This window comes from Aquarana catesbeiana, linkage group LG03 (assembly GCF_042186555.1).
Source record: "Aquarana catesbeiana isolate 2022-GZ linkage group LG03, ASM4218655v1, whole genome shotgun sequence".
Classification (NCBI taxonomy): domain Eukaryota; kingdom Metazoa; phylum Chordata; class Amphibia; order Anura; family Ranidae; genus Aquarana; species Aquarana catesbeiana.
The window spans coordinates 187288797-187307495 of NC_133326.1; the positions used below are offsets into that span (position 1 = coordinate 187288797).

The 18699-nt window shown below is 44.6% G+C and overlaps 1 protein-coding gene across 12 annotated transcripts in view; it reads left to right on the plus strand.

Moving 5' to 3' along the window:
• The window catches only part of KMT2E (lysine methyltransferase 2E (inactive)), a 181176-nt gene that overhangs the window by 31712 nt on the left and 130765 nt on the right, over window positions 1-18699 (plus strand). For 10 of the 12 annotated variants that reach the window (XM_073619626.1, XM_073619632.1, XM_073619629.1 and 7 more), the window contains exons 2-4: window positions 2338-2522; window positions 5996-6110; window positions 7242-7465. In XM_073619626.1, coding sequence (XP_073475727.1) covers window positions 2452-2522; window positions 5996-6110; window positions 7242-7465 — 410 coding nt within the window. In that variant the 5' untranslated portion in view covers window positions 2338-2451. Of the gene's footprint in view, window positions 1-609; window positions 756-2337; window positions 2523-5995; window positions 6111-7241; window positions 7466-18699 lie in introns of all 12 variants that reach the window. The other 2 variants (XM_073619624.1, XM_073619623.1) reach the window with 2 other exon arrangements.

Below are 18699 nucleotides of genomic sequence, written 5' to 3' on the forward strand. Positions count from 1 at the left end.
CATTCAGTGGAGGGAATAATGCCCCAATGGCCAGATAAAAGCAAGCAAAGGGCTGGCCCCTGAGCCACAGTTTGAAGACAACTGCTGTAAACAAGTGAGAGTAACCAGGAAATGTTTAAGGGGCTCCAGTCACTGTTAAAAAAAAAAAAAAAAAAAAAAAAAACAAATACTGTAGCTGCTGACTTTTAATATCCAGATATCCAGCACTGTTCTCACCCAGGCCATTTTTTAAACTGCCAAAAGTGGGAGAAGAGGGGTGGACGAGGAGTAATAGTGGAACTTCCATTTTCAGGTGAAGTTCTGCTTTGATATGCAAAATTTCCAGGTGAAAATATATACAGGGTGGTGGAGCCTGAGGAGATACTATTGCATCCACTATAGCAGCCGGGTGTCTCCTATTTTAAATCTAAGCAGGCAATGAACTAACCGTTTCTCTATTTATTTATATTTCAAACTGAACTCCAGGAAAATGGGCAAAAAATACACTTGCACGGGTGCTCTTTACTGCAGTGGTTAAATGCTTTTTTTTATTTATTTTATTTATTTATTTTTTTTGGCCTAGGTTACCAGTAAAAGCAAATTTGTTCATCCAATTCCTTTCTCCTGCAGACTCTTCCTTCGATGCAACGCATCCCCCAAAGCCTCTTTCTAATGCTCCAGACGATGGTCGCAGTTGTGGCCTCATGTACAATGCAGAGTCCTGCATGGTAAGTGAGGACGATAAAAGCCTGCCCATAACGCGTATCGTTGGAGAGGTGAGTGCTTTTTACTTGTAACCTAGGCGAAAAGAAGCATTTAAAGCCACATTCCAGGATAATTTTGTGATGCCACAAAATTATCTGTCAGACGCGAGTGAGGAAAAGCCGATCAACGGCTCTTCCTGTTTACATCGTGATCAGCTGTGATTGGACACAGCTGATCATGTGATAAAGAGCCTCCGTCAGAGGCTCTTTACCGAGATCGGTGTAGCGGTGTGTCAGACTGACGCACCACATCACCGTGGCGCTAAGGGCGTGCGAGAGCGGTCGTTCTGGAGGGCGTCATTTGACGTCCACCCAGAATGAGAGCCTCACTGCCCAGCCGTCATTTGACGGCCGGCGGGCGAGAAGTGGTTAGAGTTTGGCTGCATCCATTTTAACTGTGGGCAGCTGAACCTTCTGCCTGTTCACTTCCTGGATTTAGAGGCTCACCTCCAGCTCTGCAGCTCTTATTGGCCCTCTTATGACTCATCTTCCCCCCTCCCTTCCTGGCAAACTCTCACAATGGTGAGGGAGAGCTGTGCATACTGTCATAAGCCTAGGCTTTTTACCAGACAAGCAACAGTAAGTGGGCTGTATAAGGTTTTTACTGCCAGAAGAAAAAATATTTTACTATCCAAAGTTAAAACAACAAGGGCAGAAGATTTAACGGATAGAAAGATGAAAAAATTACTGAAGTTCCGCTTTAAATTAGTTTAATTGGAGTAAATCCCTCTGTTATGTAATTGAAACCAAATGACTTGTTTGGTGTTTGTCTCTGCGTGCGCACTCTTAATTTTTACACTTAAAATGCTGCAGCAAGGGTTGGTCAGACAATGAATAGTCCGATCAAGGCTTTCTAAGGCCCCTTTCACATGGACGGATAGAATTGTGCTTTTAGCTGCAGATTTTCTAGTTTTCTACCTCAGCTAAAAGCACACAATGCTTTCCTATGGCCCCATTCACACACTGCGTTTAGCTGCGATTTAGTTACATGCAGTTTGGTGAGGATAGAAAAAATAGAATTGACAGCGTCCAGGAGCGATTTAGCGCAGCTATCTGCACATAACTGCAGCTAATGGCAGTGTACTATTTCTCCTGTGGATAGCAAGCAGCAGCAGGGAAAGAAAAGCAACAGGAAGCACATCAGAAATGGCAAGAATGTTCCAAATGCAGCTGCATGTAAACGCAAGTAAACTAAGGTAATCACACATTACAAATGCAGCTGATTGCAGTGCCTGGAGTCTTGAATTTCACAGAACATATTATATGCTTTTAACTGCGGCAGAACAGCCGTCCGTGTGAAAGGCGCCTTACACAAATCATTTGCTTAGCATTTCAGCGGTAGAACTTGTCCCTCAACACTGCTCTAATCATCCCTGAGAGATTTTAATTGGGCTTTAAATTTATTTATTTATTTTTTCGTTTTTCTCTTTACTTAACCATGGATAGTACCACCATAATTGTTAAAATGTGGTGGTCTTGCAGGTTAGTATGGTTGATGATATATGTTTGTTGCACAGTAAAACTTTCTTTTGTGCTACAATTAAATATATAACTTTTTTTTCTAGCTTGCTAATATCTTTCTGCTTTGATTTAGGGTTTGTGGATGCACTTAGATGTTTGCAATGAGCACTGTGGCTGGCATGCCCCAGTGTTTTGGATCCCGATGCAGAGGACTCCATAGTTATCGAATTTATCAGAAGCGAACGTCATGAGCATAGTGGTCCCTTTGCGGGTTAAGACAGCAGAGACTCCATATTTAGAAATGGCTGCTGGTTCAGAGTAAGTTTTGTGTGTGTTTGTTTTTTTTTTTTTTTTTTTTTGTACACCTTGGTATAAATGTGCTTCAAATCATTCAGATATTAACATTTGTTTAAATTGGATCTCCTGACAACATTGTTCACATAATGCGGAGCCTAAAAATTTGTTGTATGCTGTCTGTGTCCCTCTTGGGGAAATCCACCCAATTTTTTCTGCTGGCCAGTGACACTGGGGCCAGAACAAATAGAGTGCAAGTCTCCCAATGGGGGCAACGATCACTGGTGAGTATATATCTTCATGTGGGAAGATGAGCACGCTGTTGCTGTTATCTATCTGTGGGTGGGATGCGGAAGAGCAACTCCCCGATACCTACATAGCAGTAAAAGATGACAGATTTAAATAGTTACTTCTCTGCGCTAGCCCTTCTGGGAGCTGCCAACCTAAATCGCCACACCTTGTGAAAAGAAAATGTAATCTAAACCCAGAGAATGACAGTGTCTATACGTTTTCAAGATCAAAATAATCCCAGACACTAAGTCACTTTTTACTCTTGCATTCTTCTCCTTTTTCTCAAGACTTCTGCAAGGTTGAAGCATGCTACCAAGGTGAAGCACATAAGAGCAGTAAGTGACTTGGATAGTGTCTGGCATTATTTTGATCTTCCACTTGGAGAGATGGGAGTGCTATCATTTTCTGGGTTTATAGTAAAACGTGACAGGTGTTCTGACCCCTTCTCTACTGTATCCATAAACAAACTGTATCTCCAGCTTTTAAAGAGGTTTAAATAGTTTGTTTGGACCAATTTGTTTTCAAAGGTACAGGATTCTGGGAAATGTTTGAAAATGTATTCACTTTTGGTGTTTTTTTCCTATCCATTCACAAATTGAATGTCCTGATGGACAAGCTTTGTCCTTGGAATAGATCTGATTTACTGGCTCAAGGTCCCTTATTCCACTTTGCTTCTCAATGGCTAGTTTTAAAAGCACAACTGTTAAAGCCCAGGTCCGGTAGGGTTTGGTCTCTCCCCTGCAAGATCTCCTATTGCACATGGAAGGTCCACTTTTGCTTGGTGCGATTATAGACCTCTGAGCATCAGGGAATATTGTTTGTTCCTTGTCCTTTTTGTCTATCTTGACTTGTCCCAAGTCTGGCCCTGACTTCCCTCAAGGGACCGGTTTGTGCCTTTTTTCCATTCTTAGTGTTAGTCTGATTGAAAAAAGACAAGTCCATCTAGTTCAGCCAATAAAAAGGCAAACTAATTAAAATAAAATTTACAATCCTATATTCACGATCCTATACCCACAGTTGATCCAGAGGAGGTTGTCAGTTTGCCATGTTGCCTCCCCTCAGTTTATTGCTTGGGTATGGCCCTTGACTTGTCCTATGCTGTATTCCCAAAATGAGGCGTATTTTTCAAGCAAGTCCATATTCCATTTTTAACTTTGAGTAAAGGGAGTGTTAAGACCTCTGTCAGTGGTGGAGGGGGTGTTTTATTTTTTTTCATGCGCGCTCTCCAATTGGGGAGATTTCCCTTTGCTTCCAGTCCCTTAGTTGCAACGAGTGATGAGAAGAAATACCTGAAAGTCAGTAGGGTCCCCAGAACTAGTGTCCCTATTGGAGGTCACCATTCAAAACTTTGGAATTTTACCTTTCTTTTGGTGATACCGGGACAAATAGAGGTTGACTGTCCATAACAAGGACAGAAACAACAATAAAAATCTGCCATATTGTAATTCCTTTCCAATCTATGAAAAATCTAAATAAATATTTGCCTTCAGTTTTGGTTGGAGTTCTGTTGCAACTGAAACATATAGCCTACCTAATGCTAATGTTCTAATGGGACTGATTTGGTACTGTTCACCTAGATGTGTGTCCTGTCAACTATGCCAGATACTGCTGTGTGGGCACCTGCAGGACCAATGGAACAGCAACAGCATTTGCTGTGCCATGAAAAAGTATGCATACCCCTTGCAATTTTCCACATTTTGTCATGTTGCAACCAAAAACGTAAATATATTTTATTGGGATTTTATGTTCAAGACCAACACAAAGTGGCACATAATTGTGAAGTGGAAGACTAATGATAAATGTTTTTCTATTTTTTTTTTCTTTTTATACAAACATCTGAAGTGTCTGGTGTGCATTTGTATTCGGCTCCCTTTTACTCTGCTACCCCTAACTAAAATCTAGTGTAACCAGTTGCCTTCAGAAGTCGCCTAATTAGTAAATAGTCCACCTGTGTGTAATTTAATCTTCATATAAATACAGCTTTTCTGTGAAGCCCTCAGGTTTGTTCGAGAACCTTTAGTGAACAAACAGCATCACGAAAGCCAAGGAACACACCAGGCACAGGTAAGGGATAAAGTTGTGGAGAAGTTTTAGGTTATAAAAAAAAATATCCCAAGCTTTGAACATCTCAGGGAGCAATGTTCAATCTATCATCTGAAAATGGAAAGAGTATGGCACAACTGCAAACCTACCAAGACCTGGCCATCCACCTAAACTGACAGGCCGGCCAAGGAGAGCATTAATCAGAGAAGCAGTCAAGAGGCTCATGGTAACTCTGGAGGAGCTGCAGAGATCCGCAGCTCATGTGGGAAAATCTGTTCATAGGACAACTATTAGTTGCGCACTCCACAAATCTGGTCTTTATGGAAGAGTGGCAAGAAGAAAGCCATTGTTAAAAGAAAACCATAAGTCCCGTTTGCCAAAAGCCATATGAGGGACACAGCACATGTGGAAAAAGGTGTTCTGTTCAGATGAGTCCAAAATTGAACTTTGTGGCCTAAAAGCAAAACGCTGTGTGTGGGAGAAAACTAACGCTGCACATCGCCCTGAACACAAACCAAGATGATGGATTAAACAGTGCTCTGTGAGATGTTTAAAGCTTGGGATATTTTTTTTTATAATCTAACCCTGCTTTAAACTTCTCTGCAACTTTATCCCTGACCCGTCTGGTGTGTTCCTTGGTCTTTATGATGCTGTATGTTCGGTGAGGTTCTCAAACAAATCTGAGGACTTCACAGAACAGCTGTATTTATACTGAGAAAAAATTACACACAGGTGGACTCTATTTACCAATTAGGTGACTTCTGAAGGCAATTGATTCCTCTAGATTTTAGTTGGGGGTAAGGGGGGGGCTGAATACAAATGCACTTTTCAGATTTTTTTTTTTTTTTTTTTTTTAATTTTGAAAACAATTTATCATTTTCTTTCCACTTCAATTATGTGCCACTTTGTGTTCTTCTATCATTTTAAAATCCCAATAAAATATATTTGTTTTTGGTTGTAACATGACAAAATGTGGAAAATTTCAGGGGGCATGAATACTTTCAAGACATTGTAGGTTGGTGATTGTGTATACAAGAGAATGATGCCTGTATCTGGGGTTTATGTCAGTTTATTATGCTTGCATTCATGCCAAGTTTGCTTTAATTATGCTACATATTCTATCGCTCAATTGTATTTTTTTTTTTTTTTTCTCTTTCCTTTAGACCTGAATCTGTAGAAGCAAGCCCTGTTGTAGTTGAAAAGTCAAATAGTTATCCACACCATTTATATACCAGCAGTTCTCACCATTCACACAGTTATATTGGCTTGCCTTATGCGGTAAGTATTAATATCATACCAATTTAGAATTGTGTGCATTTGACGCTGAAATCAAAATTTGACGCATCCTGGTTGCCATGGTACGTGGAAATAGTCTCCTGGCAGCCAGTTCTGACGTCTTGGCTGTAAGCTCCTCCCACTGAGACCTACTTCTCAGATGACCACTGCATGCAGCTAGGACGTGGGACCCAGCTTCCCCTGTGCTTTGTGTAATGTGACATATATTTACTTCCTGTCAATTGACTGGACACAAGGGAAGCTGTGTCTTGTTTTGCTGGTAGCATGCCAGTTGTCTTTCTGGCCATTAGGTTTTTATGTGGGAGAGCTTTGTGATTACCACGATGCCCAGCCACTAACTGTAAGGCTTAGTGACAGACACTATTCCAACAATGAAAACTAGAACAATTATAGGAGTAAGTGCATATGGTGATGAATTGTGGATGATAGAACTGTATATATGACTGCTGAAAAAGGGAAAGAAACTGTATATGTGCACTCTAATGCAGGCCATACACGGAGCAAATTTCTTTCCACGGATTGCAGGAAAGAAATTTGATTCCCCCATCAACACGGTGTTAACAGGTGAATCCCTCCCACTGAGCTGCTGTTTTCTGCCGGTGGGGACAGTGATTAGCTGCTAGCCATAATTGCCTGTAAAAATCCGGCAGGTGGGTTGTACCCAAGTTAATCAGCTTGGTACATTTTAGTCTGCCCATACATGGTTCGAATCGTCTATGTCCGACCTAAGGCTGCTAAAGTGCAATTGTATTGGAGCCCCATGGATCATAGATCCCAGCTGATATTAGGCCATGGCCCTCCTGGGTATCAAGCCCCACCCCCTTGCCCTTTAGTTGTCTAGTTCTAGACCTACTTTTAGAGTAGGATTTAGTACTAAGAAGGAAGGCTTAAAGAGACACTGTTACTTTCCACTTATGTGTGTGTGCCACTGTGACCACGAACACACACTTCTGCATGCACAAACTATTGCACTCAACATCTCTGCACCGATTCATATTTCTGTATTCAGACCATTCTACAAACACACTTTTTTGAGATCCAGGTTATAAATAGGAAATTGGCTTTTAATTAACTGAATTGACAACATTTTCACATTTTGTTGAAATTTAATAGGACCACAACTATGGTGCTCGCCCTCCACCAACGCCTCCTGCATCTCCACCTCCTGTTCTTGTTAAGAATGAAGTGAACATATTTACTACTCCTCACTTTGATGAGACTTCGAGTGCCACAACCATCAGCACATCAGAAGATGGAAGTTATGGGTCAGATGTCACCCGATGTATTTGTGGTTTCACCCATGATGACGGTTATATGATTTGTTGTGACAAATGCAGGTATGTGAGAACTGTAAGCAGTATATATGTTAGATTTTTGTTCGAATATGAAGTGATTTTATGTAATCCTATTTTTATTATGCAGCTCCCGGTTTGAGAGGTAGGCATGTTGCTCTTTTCTTTATGTAATTGAAAGGAAGATTTGTTCCTTACACCATGTCGTAGCCATGTCCTGTTAATTGCAACAGCCTACTATTGATGCTGCCTACGTGTGCAAATTGTAGGATTCTGTAAACCTTTTAGGAGTATTTTGCCAAAATTTACTTGCCTACAGTGGTGATACTAAGCCTGGTAACCGTTATTTAACCACTTGATGCCCACGCTATAGCTGAAAGACTGCTACAGCGCGTGTTTCCTTTGGGAGGGCATACATGGACGTCGTCCTGTTCTCTTGCCGTGCTCTGTGGTCGCCGAGTCCTTGGGACTCGGCTGATCAGAGCCGGGTAAAGCGCCAATCACAGCGGGCCATTAATTATGTGATCAGCTGTCAGCCAATGACAGCTGATCACAGAATTAAACAGAAGCTGGTTCCCGACTTTTTTTTTTCTCACGCTGTCAGCGTGAAGAAAAGAAGAAAGTTGTTAACCGGCTTCTTTTAGAGGGACATCGGTCCCCTTAGTGCCCACCAGTGCAGCCTCATCAGTGCCTTTTTGATCAGTGCCCATCAGTGAAGGTGAAAAATTACCTGTTTGCAAAATCGTATAACAAAATATGAAAACGTGTGTGTTTTTTTTTTTTTTTGTTTTAGCAAAAGATAGACAACACAGTGATGATTACAGGCCACCAAAAGAAAGCTCTATTTGTGGGGGAAAAAAAATGATTAAAATTTGGGTACAGTGTTGCATGACCGTGCATATTGTCATTCAGAGTGTGATGGCGCTGAAAATTGGCCTTGTCAGGAAGGGGATAAGAGTGCCCAGTAAGCAAGTGGTTATAAGCGGGTCCAAAATAAAAAATGATGAATATGATAGAACAAAGAAGACTGCTATGTTAATGCTACTGAGTCCCAATTGTAATTTTATTACCTGGTGATCCAGCCAGTAAGTCTGTTGTTCAACTTCCTTTAACCACTTCAATACAGGGCTTTTATACACCCTTCCTTCCCAGACCAATTTTTAGCTTTCAGCGCTCTCACACTTTGAATGACAATTACTCAGTCATGCTACACTGTACCCAAACCAAATTTTTATCATTTTTTTCTCACAAACATAGCTTTCTTTTGGTGGTATTTAATCACTGCTGGGTTTTTTTATTTTTTGCAATATAAGCGAAAAAAGAGAAATTTTTGAAAAAAAAACACTTTTTTTTAAGTTTCTATTGTAAAATTTTGCAAATAAGTAATTTTTCTTCATAAATTTGGGCCAAAATGTATACTGCTACATATCTTTAGTAAAAATAACCCAAATTAGTGTATATTATTTGGTCTCTGTGAAAGTTAGTCTACAAGCTATGGTGCAAATCATTGAAAAATGATCACACCTGATGTACTGAAGGCCTATCTCATTTCTTGAGGCCCTAACAAGCCAGGAAAGTACAAATACCCCCCAAATTACCCCTTTTTTGGAAAGCAGACATTCCAAGGTATTTAGTAAGAGGCATGGTGAGTTTTTTGAAGTTGTAATTTTTTCCCCACAATTCTTGGAATTTTTTTTTTTTTTTTTTTTTTTTTGCTGCACAAAATTGTCATAATAACAAGTTAATTCTCTCACACAGCACATGCATACTTGCAATGACACCCCAAAATACATTCTGCTACTCCTCCTGAGTATAGTGATACCACATGTGTGAGACTTTTACACAGCCTGGCCACATACAGAGGTCTAACATCCAACTAGCACCGTTAGGCGTTTTACGAGCATAAATTGCACATCTCATTTGATGACAATCTATCACACTTTTGAAGGCCCTGGAGCACCAGGTCAATGGAAACGCCCACAAAATGACCCCATTTTGGAAAGCTAACATCCCAACGTATAATCTGAGGCATAATTAGTCTTTTGAATGGTTCATTTTTTTTCCCCGAAGTTTTTGGAAACTGTGGGGAAAAAAAATGAAAACGCGCTATATTTTTTTTTTTTTTTTTTTTTACACAAAGTTGTCCATTCATAAGATATTTCCAACACATAGCATGTACATAGCAAAAATGACACCCCAAAATACATTCTGCTACTCCTCCTGAGTATGGCGATACCACATGTGTGAGACTTTTACATAGTCTGGCCACATACAGAGGCCCAACATCCAAGTAGCACTGTCAGTTGTTCTAGGAGCATACATTACACACAAATTCCTGCCAACCTATCACATTGTTGAAGGCCCTTCATATTTCTAACACATAGCATGTACTGTACATACCAATTACAAACCAAAATACATTCTGCTGAGTAAAGGGTAAAGAAAAGATTACCTGCAGTTTTAGTAGTGCAGTGGTCCACAGAGAAGAGCATCAGTCCAGGCAGCAGGCAGGAACGTGGACAACGACAGCAAAACAGGCAGCAGGCAGAAATAGTCAGTACAGGTAGAGATGTCAGCACAGCCAAAGCATTAGTCCAGATAGCAGGCAGGGATGTGGTCAGCAGCAGCAAAAGGATCAAAGGATCGTCCATGCAGCAGGCAGGAATACTGTCCATAGTTAGTACATGCAGCAGGCAGAGGTATGGTCAGCACAGCCAGAGTATTTGTCCAGGGAGCAGGCAGTACCATCAAGCTTAGGGCATCGGTCAGGAAAGAATGGGGACAGGGGTAGAGGCTTCTCCCACCCAAATCGCTTTGAAGCCTCCGGGCAACCAGACCCTGTTATGGGAACACAGAAAACCAAAAACTGGTTTTCTGAACTCCGAACACTATTCTGGAGCCCCTCACATATGTGAGACCCCTGTGTAGCAGGGTGAAAGATCAATCCAAGGGGCAGGCAAAAACATGGTCAACAGGCCGAGGTCAGTGCAGGTAAAAGGCAGAAATAGACGGTAGGCAGAGGCATAGTCGATGCAGTCCAGGGTCAGTTCACGTGAAAGGCAAAAACATGGCGGAAAAACAATGCAGACGGTAGGCAGAGGCATAGTCGAGAAACAGGCCAGGGTCGGTTCACATGGAAGGCAATGATATGGTTGGTTAAGGAAGGGAAATGGTCAGGACAGAAATTAAAAACGGGGAAATGGCAGTATTAGAAATATGGACTAATAATTTTCCAGAGTGTGATATCGCCTGAAGCATTCTCCGATGCAAAGGCCAGGTTGGGAGGGACAGTCGGTACAATGGAAGCTGGTATCTTTCCTAATTCCTTTTTTGGGGCACACCCGACATTTTTTTTGGCGTCGTCTTCTGGATCCTGTTGGTGGAATATGGTCCGGGAAATGGCGCTCATGTAGTCTGCTGACAGAATCTGAGCGAATGCTTTCTGGGGGGGATACTTGCTGATAAATGTCTTCAATAAACTTTATGAAGGTGGTGGGTGTTTCTGTTGCTTTTTGGTAGATTATGAAAGAATTTAAAAGGGCCAAATGAAAAAAGTAAATTGCGACTTTTTTGTACCAGAATAAGGATTTTCTTGTTGAAAGATAGGGCTGCAACAACTGATCGTTTAAATCCACCCCCCCATGTGTTTATTGTACTCAGTGATACAGGTAGGCTTGCGAACGGTACCGCGTCTTCTGTGAAGTTCCACCGAGGTGTCATCGTGGATGGTGGACATGATGTACACATCTTTTCTATCCCTCCACTTCACAGCCAACACTTCTTCGTTCCTCAAGCTTGTCGATTCCCCCCTTTGAATGTTTTTGGTGACAAGACACTGTGGGAAGCCCTTTCGGTTTTTTCTTGTTGTACCACAGGCCAAAGTTTGTTTGAGATATAGGTGGCGGAGAAGGGGCAAACTAGTATAATAATTGTCCATATAAATATGGTACCCCTTTTGGAGGAGTTGGAATGCCAACTCCCAAACAATTTTCCCACTTATTCCCATGTACGAGGGACACTCAGGGGGCTGGAGCTGGGAATCTTTGCCTTCGTACACGCGGAATGAGTGCACACAACCGGTGGCGCTTTCACAAAGCTTGTTAAGCTTCAAGCCATACCTCGCCCTCTTACTGGGTATATATTGCTTGATTCCCAGCCGGCCTGTGAAATGCACCAGGAATTCGTCCAAATGTTTTTTTCAGGGACATAAACTTTGGCAAACTGGGAAAAAAAATTAATTAGGGGGCGAACTTTATATAATTTGTCAAAGTTTGGGTGATTTCGGGGGGGGGGGCACTGTGAGTTGTCATTGAAATGCAAGAAGCGCATTATGATTTTGTATCGGGACCTGGACATGGCTGATGAAAAAACTGGCATATGGTGGATGGGTTTGGTCGACCAATACTTATGAATTTCATTTTTTTTTTTTTTTTTGTAAGCCCCATGTTGAGGGTTAGGCCTAAAAACAATTTTAGCTCCACTACTGTTAGGGGTCTCCATTCAAAAGGGTGGGCATAGCTGGAGCTGGGGTTGGTTGCAATGAATTGTTGGGCAAAGAGATTAGTTTGGTCCACGATGCCTTGAATCAATTCGTTAGGGAAAAATAAATTTAAAAAATCCATTTGTGAAAATCCTGCAGTGTTGACCTGCACACCCGGCTGTGCTGTAAAAGGGGGGATCGTAGCTGACCCTGTGGTAGAAGGCAGCCACAATGGGTTTGCCAAGGAATCTGGAAGATGGGTTTGGGCCCTACTTCTTTGGCGTCCACTTGTGCTGGGCCTTTCCTCCTGGGGTCTAGCAGCGCTTGTACTGGGCCCCTCCTCCTGGGGTCTATCGCCGCTGGCACTGCTGGTAGCTGCCTAGTGTTCAGACCGTCGTCTTTTTGGACGGACTACTTCCTCCTCTGATTCGGATCCTGATGTGCTGCCTTCGGGGGGCTCATATTCCGAATCAGAACCAGAATCTGAACTGAGCGGTGAGAGCTCCCCGTTGCTCTCATCGGTCAGACTCAGTATTTGGTATGCCTCTTCTGGGGTGTACATCTTTCTGGACATAGTGGCTGACTGACTGTATGTACTCTGGCAGGTGGTGAGGTGGCGGGTACTCTGGTGGCCGGTGGTGAGGTGGCGGGTACTCTGGTGGTGAGGTGGCAGTTACTCTGGTGGAAGTACTCTGGTGGCAGGTGATGAGGTGGCGGGTACTCTGGTGGCAGGGGGTGAGGTGGCGGGTACTCCTGATGTACAGGTACTCTTTTTATTTAGGAGGGGCGATCTGGGCACAGTAGTACATATATTAGGTAACTCACTGTTAGCTGATCTCTTCTCCTCTCACTGGATCGGTGTGTGAGGAGAAGAGCCCAGCAACAGCAGTTACTGACAGTGTTTGTGCTGTTTACATTAGTGACCGGCTGTGATTGGACATAGCTGGTCATGTGATGAAGAGCCATGTCATTGGCTACAGTGATCGGGGCTGAGCTGTATCCAGGGGAAAAGCCTCAGCCCCGATCACCGCTCTGCAGTCACCGGAACCGCTGGAAGAGACATACACGCCGCTTCCCAACGCCATCCTATGACGTCCACCCAGGATGGGAGATCCCATCTGTGGACGTCATTTGACTATGGCCGGGCATTGAAGTGGTTAATATCCCAATGTGCCATAGAGACAGACGCGCACCATTTAACACTTGTTTGGTGCTTACAATGGTTATTTATGTTAAACTTGATTTTCTTTTACCTTTTGGAAAAAAAAAATTGCTGTAACAGCTTAACAATATTTGCTCTAGAGTTTGCGTTTACTTTTAATCACTAATGCAAACTCAATCAAAATGAAAGCCTGAAAAATTAAAACGAATGCACCCACCTCTTATGATTGGTAAAATACAATATAGAATGTGTGTACTTGGGTTTAGTTAAGCTTTAAACTCTCCAGTGAGGAACTTGTCAAGCTCAGAATATAAAACTCTCCAGTGAGGAACTTGTCAAGCTCAGAATATAAAACTCTCCAGTGAGGAACTTGTCACGCTCAGCATACAAAAAGAAATGCTAACTTCAACAGCATTTAATGTTGCTAGTGAATTTCTTTTTTCCCCCTGTTCGTCTTTCAGGACAGCCACCATAGAGACCTTGGCTCCTTCCATCCTCAGGAAACACCGCCTTTAAACTGCAAGATTTAAGCCTCACCGTCCCTCCGGCCCCTCAGTTCTGGTGTTTCCTCCGGCGGGGAGACACCGCTAAGGGGTCTGGGTTGAACAGCCGGGGAGACTGAGGCCGATTGGCTGAGAGAGACTCTCTTCTTCTCTGCAGTCTGGTAGGCTAGGGAGCCTGGAAGGTACCTGGATGATTACATCTTGCACGTGCCCCAGCTTCTCTTGGGGGAGCAGAAAGTTTGGAGGGTTCCGCTTTCTTCTGCCCAGGTAGAGGCGTTGTGGGAAGTGCACCGAGGCCGCCCTGCACTTTGTAGCCAATGATGGATCAGCTGGAGTTGGGCCAGATGACGGGTAGCGTCAGTTCTTTGCGGGCACTTTTGCCACACCCGCGGGTTCCAGCAGCGGGATCTGAAAGCGGGCCAGGCGCTGGGCAGGTGTGGCCTTGATTCTGCTGTGGGGACAGCGCACGGAGACAGGAGGGACCACCGATCCTCAGTGGGAAATGTCAGAAGCAGAGGCTTCACGAGCAGCTCCTGGAGACTCCAGCACCAGCCACTCGAAGGTAAGAGGAACCCTGGGGTGGTGTTCCCTTACCCTGTCCTGGAAGCTCCACGGGTGTTTGTCCTCCTTGGGGGTCGGTGGGGGGGAATGGTGGCGTGCATCTGGGACCCTGGTGGTGGTTGGTCCTGGGGAGGGCACACAAGGTGGTCCTCTGTGTTAAGCGCTGGTGGACAGTGTGGGATTTATGGCCGCTGTCTTTTTTGGGTCTGTATTTCAGAGCAAGGCCACGGATAAAGTCAAGGCGCCCAACAATTCCAAGAAGAAATGTCCTTCATGCAGAGGGGGTCTTGGACCAAGGCACTTTGTAAGGAGTGCATTGAGAGGTTGGTGAGGGAGCAGTCAGCGGAACAATGTACGGACCTAGCAGCGTCCGTCAAGGAGCTTTCTATCACCTTTTCTAGTCTTTTAAAACACACTTCTCTAGCTTCCAGATACCGCAGCCCCAGGTTAATCCGCCACGAGCGCAGCAGAGCATTGCACCAAGCCTAGCGGATGCTCCCTCCGTGAGCAGAGAGAGGCCAGGGGGCTCAAGAGGAAATTAAGGAAGAGCCAGACAGCGACTCTTCGGGCTCCCAAGGGGAGGGAGAGGGGATGGGATGGGGAATCTACAAGAACCTCTCCCTACAAACTTTCCCTAGAGGAAGTGGAGGAGCTCTTAGGAGCTATTCATACCACTTTAGGAATCCAGGAGGAAAAGAGGAAGTTGTCGATCCACAACCAGATTTACAAGTGCCTTGGGGAGCACAAAGAGTGTTTCCGGTCCATGACGTCTTGGTTGATGCCATCAAGAGGGAGTGGCAAGACCCCGAAAGGAAACCTTTCTTTTCAAGGGCTCAGGTTTCTCTTTGCGGAAGAGGAGACGCTAGTCTGGGATAAATCGCCTAAGCTAGACGCAGCCTTTTCACAGGTCTCCAGGCATACTGACCTGGCCTTTGAACACATGGGGGCGCTTTCAGACCCCATGGACAAGAGGACGGACTTGCTCTTGAAGAATTTTTGGGACTCGTCACTGGCAAAACCTCAAGCTATGGCGGCCACAGTGGTGGCCCGCAACATGGAATATTGGCTGATAGATTAAGGCGCACATTGAAGCGGGAATGCCAAAAGAAACTATCCTGACTTCTTCTGACCCATGCTGCTGGGGTGGCATACATTGGGGATGCCTCGGCTGAATCTGTGCACATGTCCGCAAGATCCACAGACCAATCCACTGACCAATTCAGCATGGCGCTATGGCTTATGACGTGGCAGGGAGATGGTGTGTCCAAGGTCAAGCTCTGCGGGATTCCACTCACTGGAGACTTGTTGTTTGGGCCAAGTTTGGAGGCTGTCTTGGATCGGACAGCCGACAAGAAAAAGGCATTTCCCATTAAAAGGAAATATGGAGAGCAGACTAAAGTCTCACCCTCAGAAGAAGTTTGAAGCCCCAAAAGCTGAATGGCAGATGGTTTGGTGGCACAAGGGCAAAGGGCGTGGGGGGTGATTTATTTATTTATTTTTGCTCTCCCAAACAGCCAAAAAAGACCCAATGATGGTTTAACCCCACGGTGGGAGGAAGATTGGGGGGCCTTCTTCCTACAGTGGGAGATGATCAGTTTGTGTTGGGAATCATAAGGAAGAGGATACCGACTGGAGTTTTCAAAGTGCGCAGAAAAGTTGTCTACTCTTCTATCCTTCCTACAGGAGTTGGAGGAACAGGAGGTGTTGGTACGAGTCCCAAAAGGAGAGATCGGCAGAGGCTTCTACTCCCACATCTTTGTGGTCCGCAAGCCTTTGGGAAAGTTCAAGCTTATCCTGAACCCTCTGAATGTCTCAGTAACCTACAGGAGATTCCGAATTGACTTGGTCTACTACTCTGTGAAGGCACTGCTTCATGAATGACATCTATAGAATTAAAAGACACCTATCTGCACATCCAGAGGGCTACCAGAAGTCGTCCCGCCACCCTCCCTCTCCACCCCCCGCATCTTCACCAAAGTCATGGTGGAGGTCCTGGATTTTTCTGTGTCTCAGAGGCATCTCTGTAGTCACATACTTGGACAATCGACTTCTGTTTGCCTCTTCCCCGGAGCAGTTGTCCCAGGATCTACAGGTGGCAAGAGGCATCCTAGAAGACTTGGGGTGGCTCTTGAACCTGGAAAAATCCACCTTGGTTCTGTCCCAAAAGGTCACCACCTTGGGCTACGTGTTGGATTCAACAAAGCAGAAGGTCTTCCTTCCCTTGGAGAAGATCCTGAAGGTGGACAGGGCAATGTTGTTGCTCCAGGGCAGTTGTCAGGTCTCAGTAAGACAAGCCATGTCAGGGCAGGGCTGCATTTTCACCCTTTTGTAACTGTTTATCCTGCTGGTTTGGAACCAGTCGCGGGTCCCTGGACTCCCCGTTATTTGTACCAAGTCAAGAGGTCCCTTTGGGGGTGGAGAAAGGCGGCAAATATGTCACAGGGCCTAGAGTGGGGCCTATTGGTCTCCCAGGACTGGCATCACCAATGCGAGCGGGACAGGTTTGGGCAGCACCTAGATTCTCAGATAGTACAAGGTACCTGGGTGAGAGAGAATGCAAAGAAGTCCTCGAACTGGAGGGAGCTGAGAGCAAAAGCTTTGGCACGCAGAGCCTTTCAGAGAGAACTCCAGGGACAGCACATGTGGGTCCACTCGGACAACTTCTTAGCGGTAGTCTATATCAACAGGCAAGGGGGTACCAGCAGCAGATCCCTGTGGGCCCTAGCGGAAACCATCCTCAAGTGGGCCGAAGCCAACATTTTCTATCCCTCTTGGCGGTACATTTGAAAGGGGAACAGAACCAGGTAGTAGACTTTCTCAGCAGGAAAATGCTGATGGAGGGTGACTGGGTTTTGAACCAGGACATCTTCGAGATGATTGCTCGAAAGTGGGGGGTGTCATGTGTGAACCTTTTCGCTTCGAGGGAGAACACAAAGGCACGCCTCTCCTCCCTGAACAGATGGGGCGGTCGGAGTGGACGCACTGACTCCGAGCTGACGGTTCTCCAGGTGTTATGCCTCCCCCTGTACTGATACAAGCAGTATTGAGAAAATTTCAGTTGGAAAACACAACTATCATTCTAATCGCGCCACACTAGCCCAGGAGGCCATGGTTCTCCATCCTGAAGGACATGGCTGTGGGACCTCCCTGGATTCTGCCTATCCATCTTTTTTCTCAGGGTCCGATCTGTTGTCCCTAGGTGGAGCGGTGGAGTCTCTCAGCCTGGCTACTGTGGAAATGCTGAGGGGAAAGGGTTTCTCGGATCATCTAGTGGCGACTCTCCTAGGTTGCAGAAAAAAGGAGAAGCAGGCTATCTACCTAAAGGTGTTCACAGAAAGCTGCTTTGACGTACGCAGCTGTTGGAATTTTGAAAGGACAGGTATCTGCCTTGAGCGTATTCCTGGAAAAGCTGCTAGCAACAGATCCATGGATAGCCAGGTTTTTTAAAGCTTTTGGCAGAAAGACCAGTCAGAGACCTCACTGGGGAGCCATTTGATCCGCTGGTGTTCTGTGCATTGAAATTGGTCACCCTCAAGACAGTGTTTTTGGTGGCAATCGCTATGGCAAGGAGGGTTAGTGTGAACTCTAAGCCCTCTCCATTAGGGCACCTTTTTTTTTTTTTTTTTTTCAGATGTTCCCTTCCCATGTGTGTTTTTTTTTTTTTTTTTTTTTTTTTTTTTTTTTAACCGATCCGGCTTATTCCACCAGGGCAATGGCGACTTCTCAAGCAGAGTGGCCTGGTGCTTCTGTAGAGCTGCAACGTGGTCCAGCTTTGCCACCTTCGTGAAGCACTACAAGTTGGACCTGCTATCGGCCAAAGACCAAGCCTTTGGGCGTAAAGTGCTGCAGGCAGTAGTCCCACCCTAGGGAAGGTGCTCGCTTATCCTCTCTATGGTGGCTATCCTGAAAGACGAACAGGGGAAAAACGGCGTTACACTTACCGGTAACATCCTTTTCCAGGAGTCTTTCAGGACAGCACCGGTACCCACCCAAATTGTTAGCTATTCCTGAGAGCTCATCACATGACTGTCCGGTAAGATAAAGGTTAGTATGACGTATTCTTTTGTCTCCCCAGCTGTCCGGAGGTACTCTAGAACTGAGGGGCCGGTGGGGCGGTGAGGCTTAAATCTTGCAGTATAAGGCGGGGTTTCCTGAGATGGCAGGCTGTTTTGAAAGACTCCTGGAAAAGGACTGCAACTCTCATTTTTCCTGTTTCCTTCTGGAATGCTGAGTGGTTAGCCCCTTTTGCCTAGTGGCACTGTGGTCCTAGTGGAATCAAACCCCAGGACCAATATTTATATAGAGTTTGTTTCCTTGCCACATGCCATAAACACACTTTTATAATTTAGATACTTTTATAATTTAGCTGATGAAAATGATCCTAATACTGGCCTTATACTTGGCATTTTTGTTATTTCAAGCAGCTATTGATGTCAAAAATGTCCAAGCAGATCAAGACCATTTACCACCAACAGTTCCAGACTATTTATTGTTTTAGGAAAGTATGTTGGTATGTGATCTTTGATGTGTGATTGAAACAGTTTTTTGAAATTGCTATAAAGTTGCCCATGTA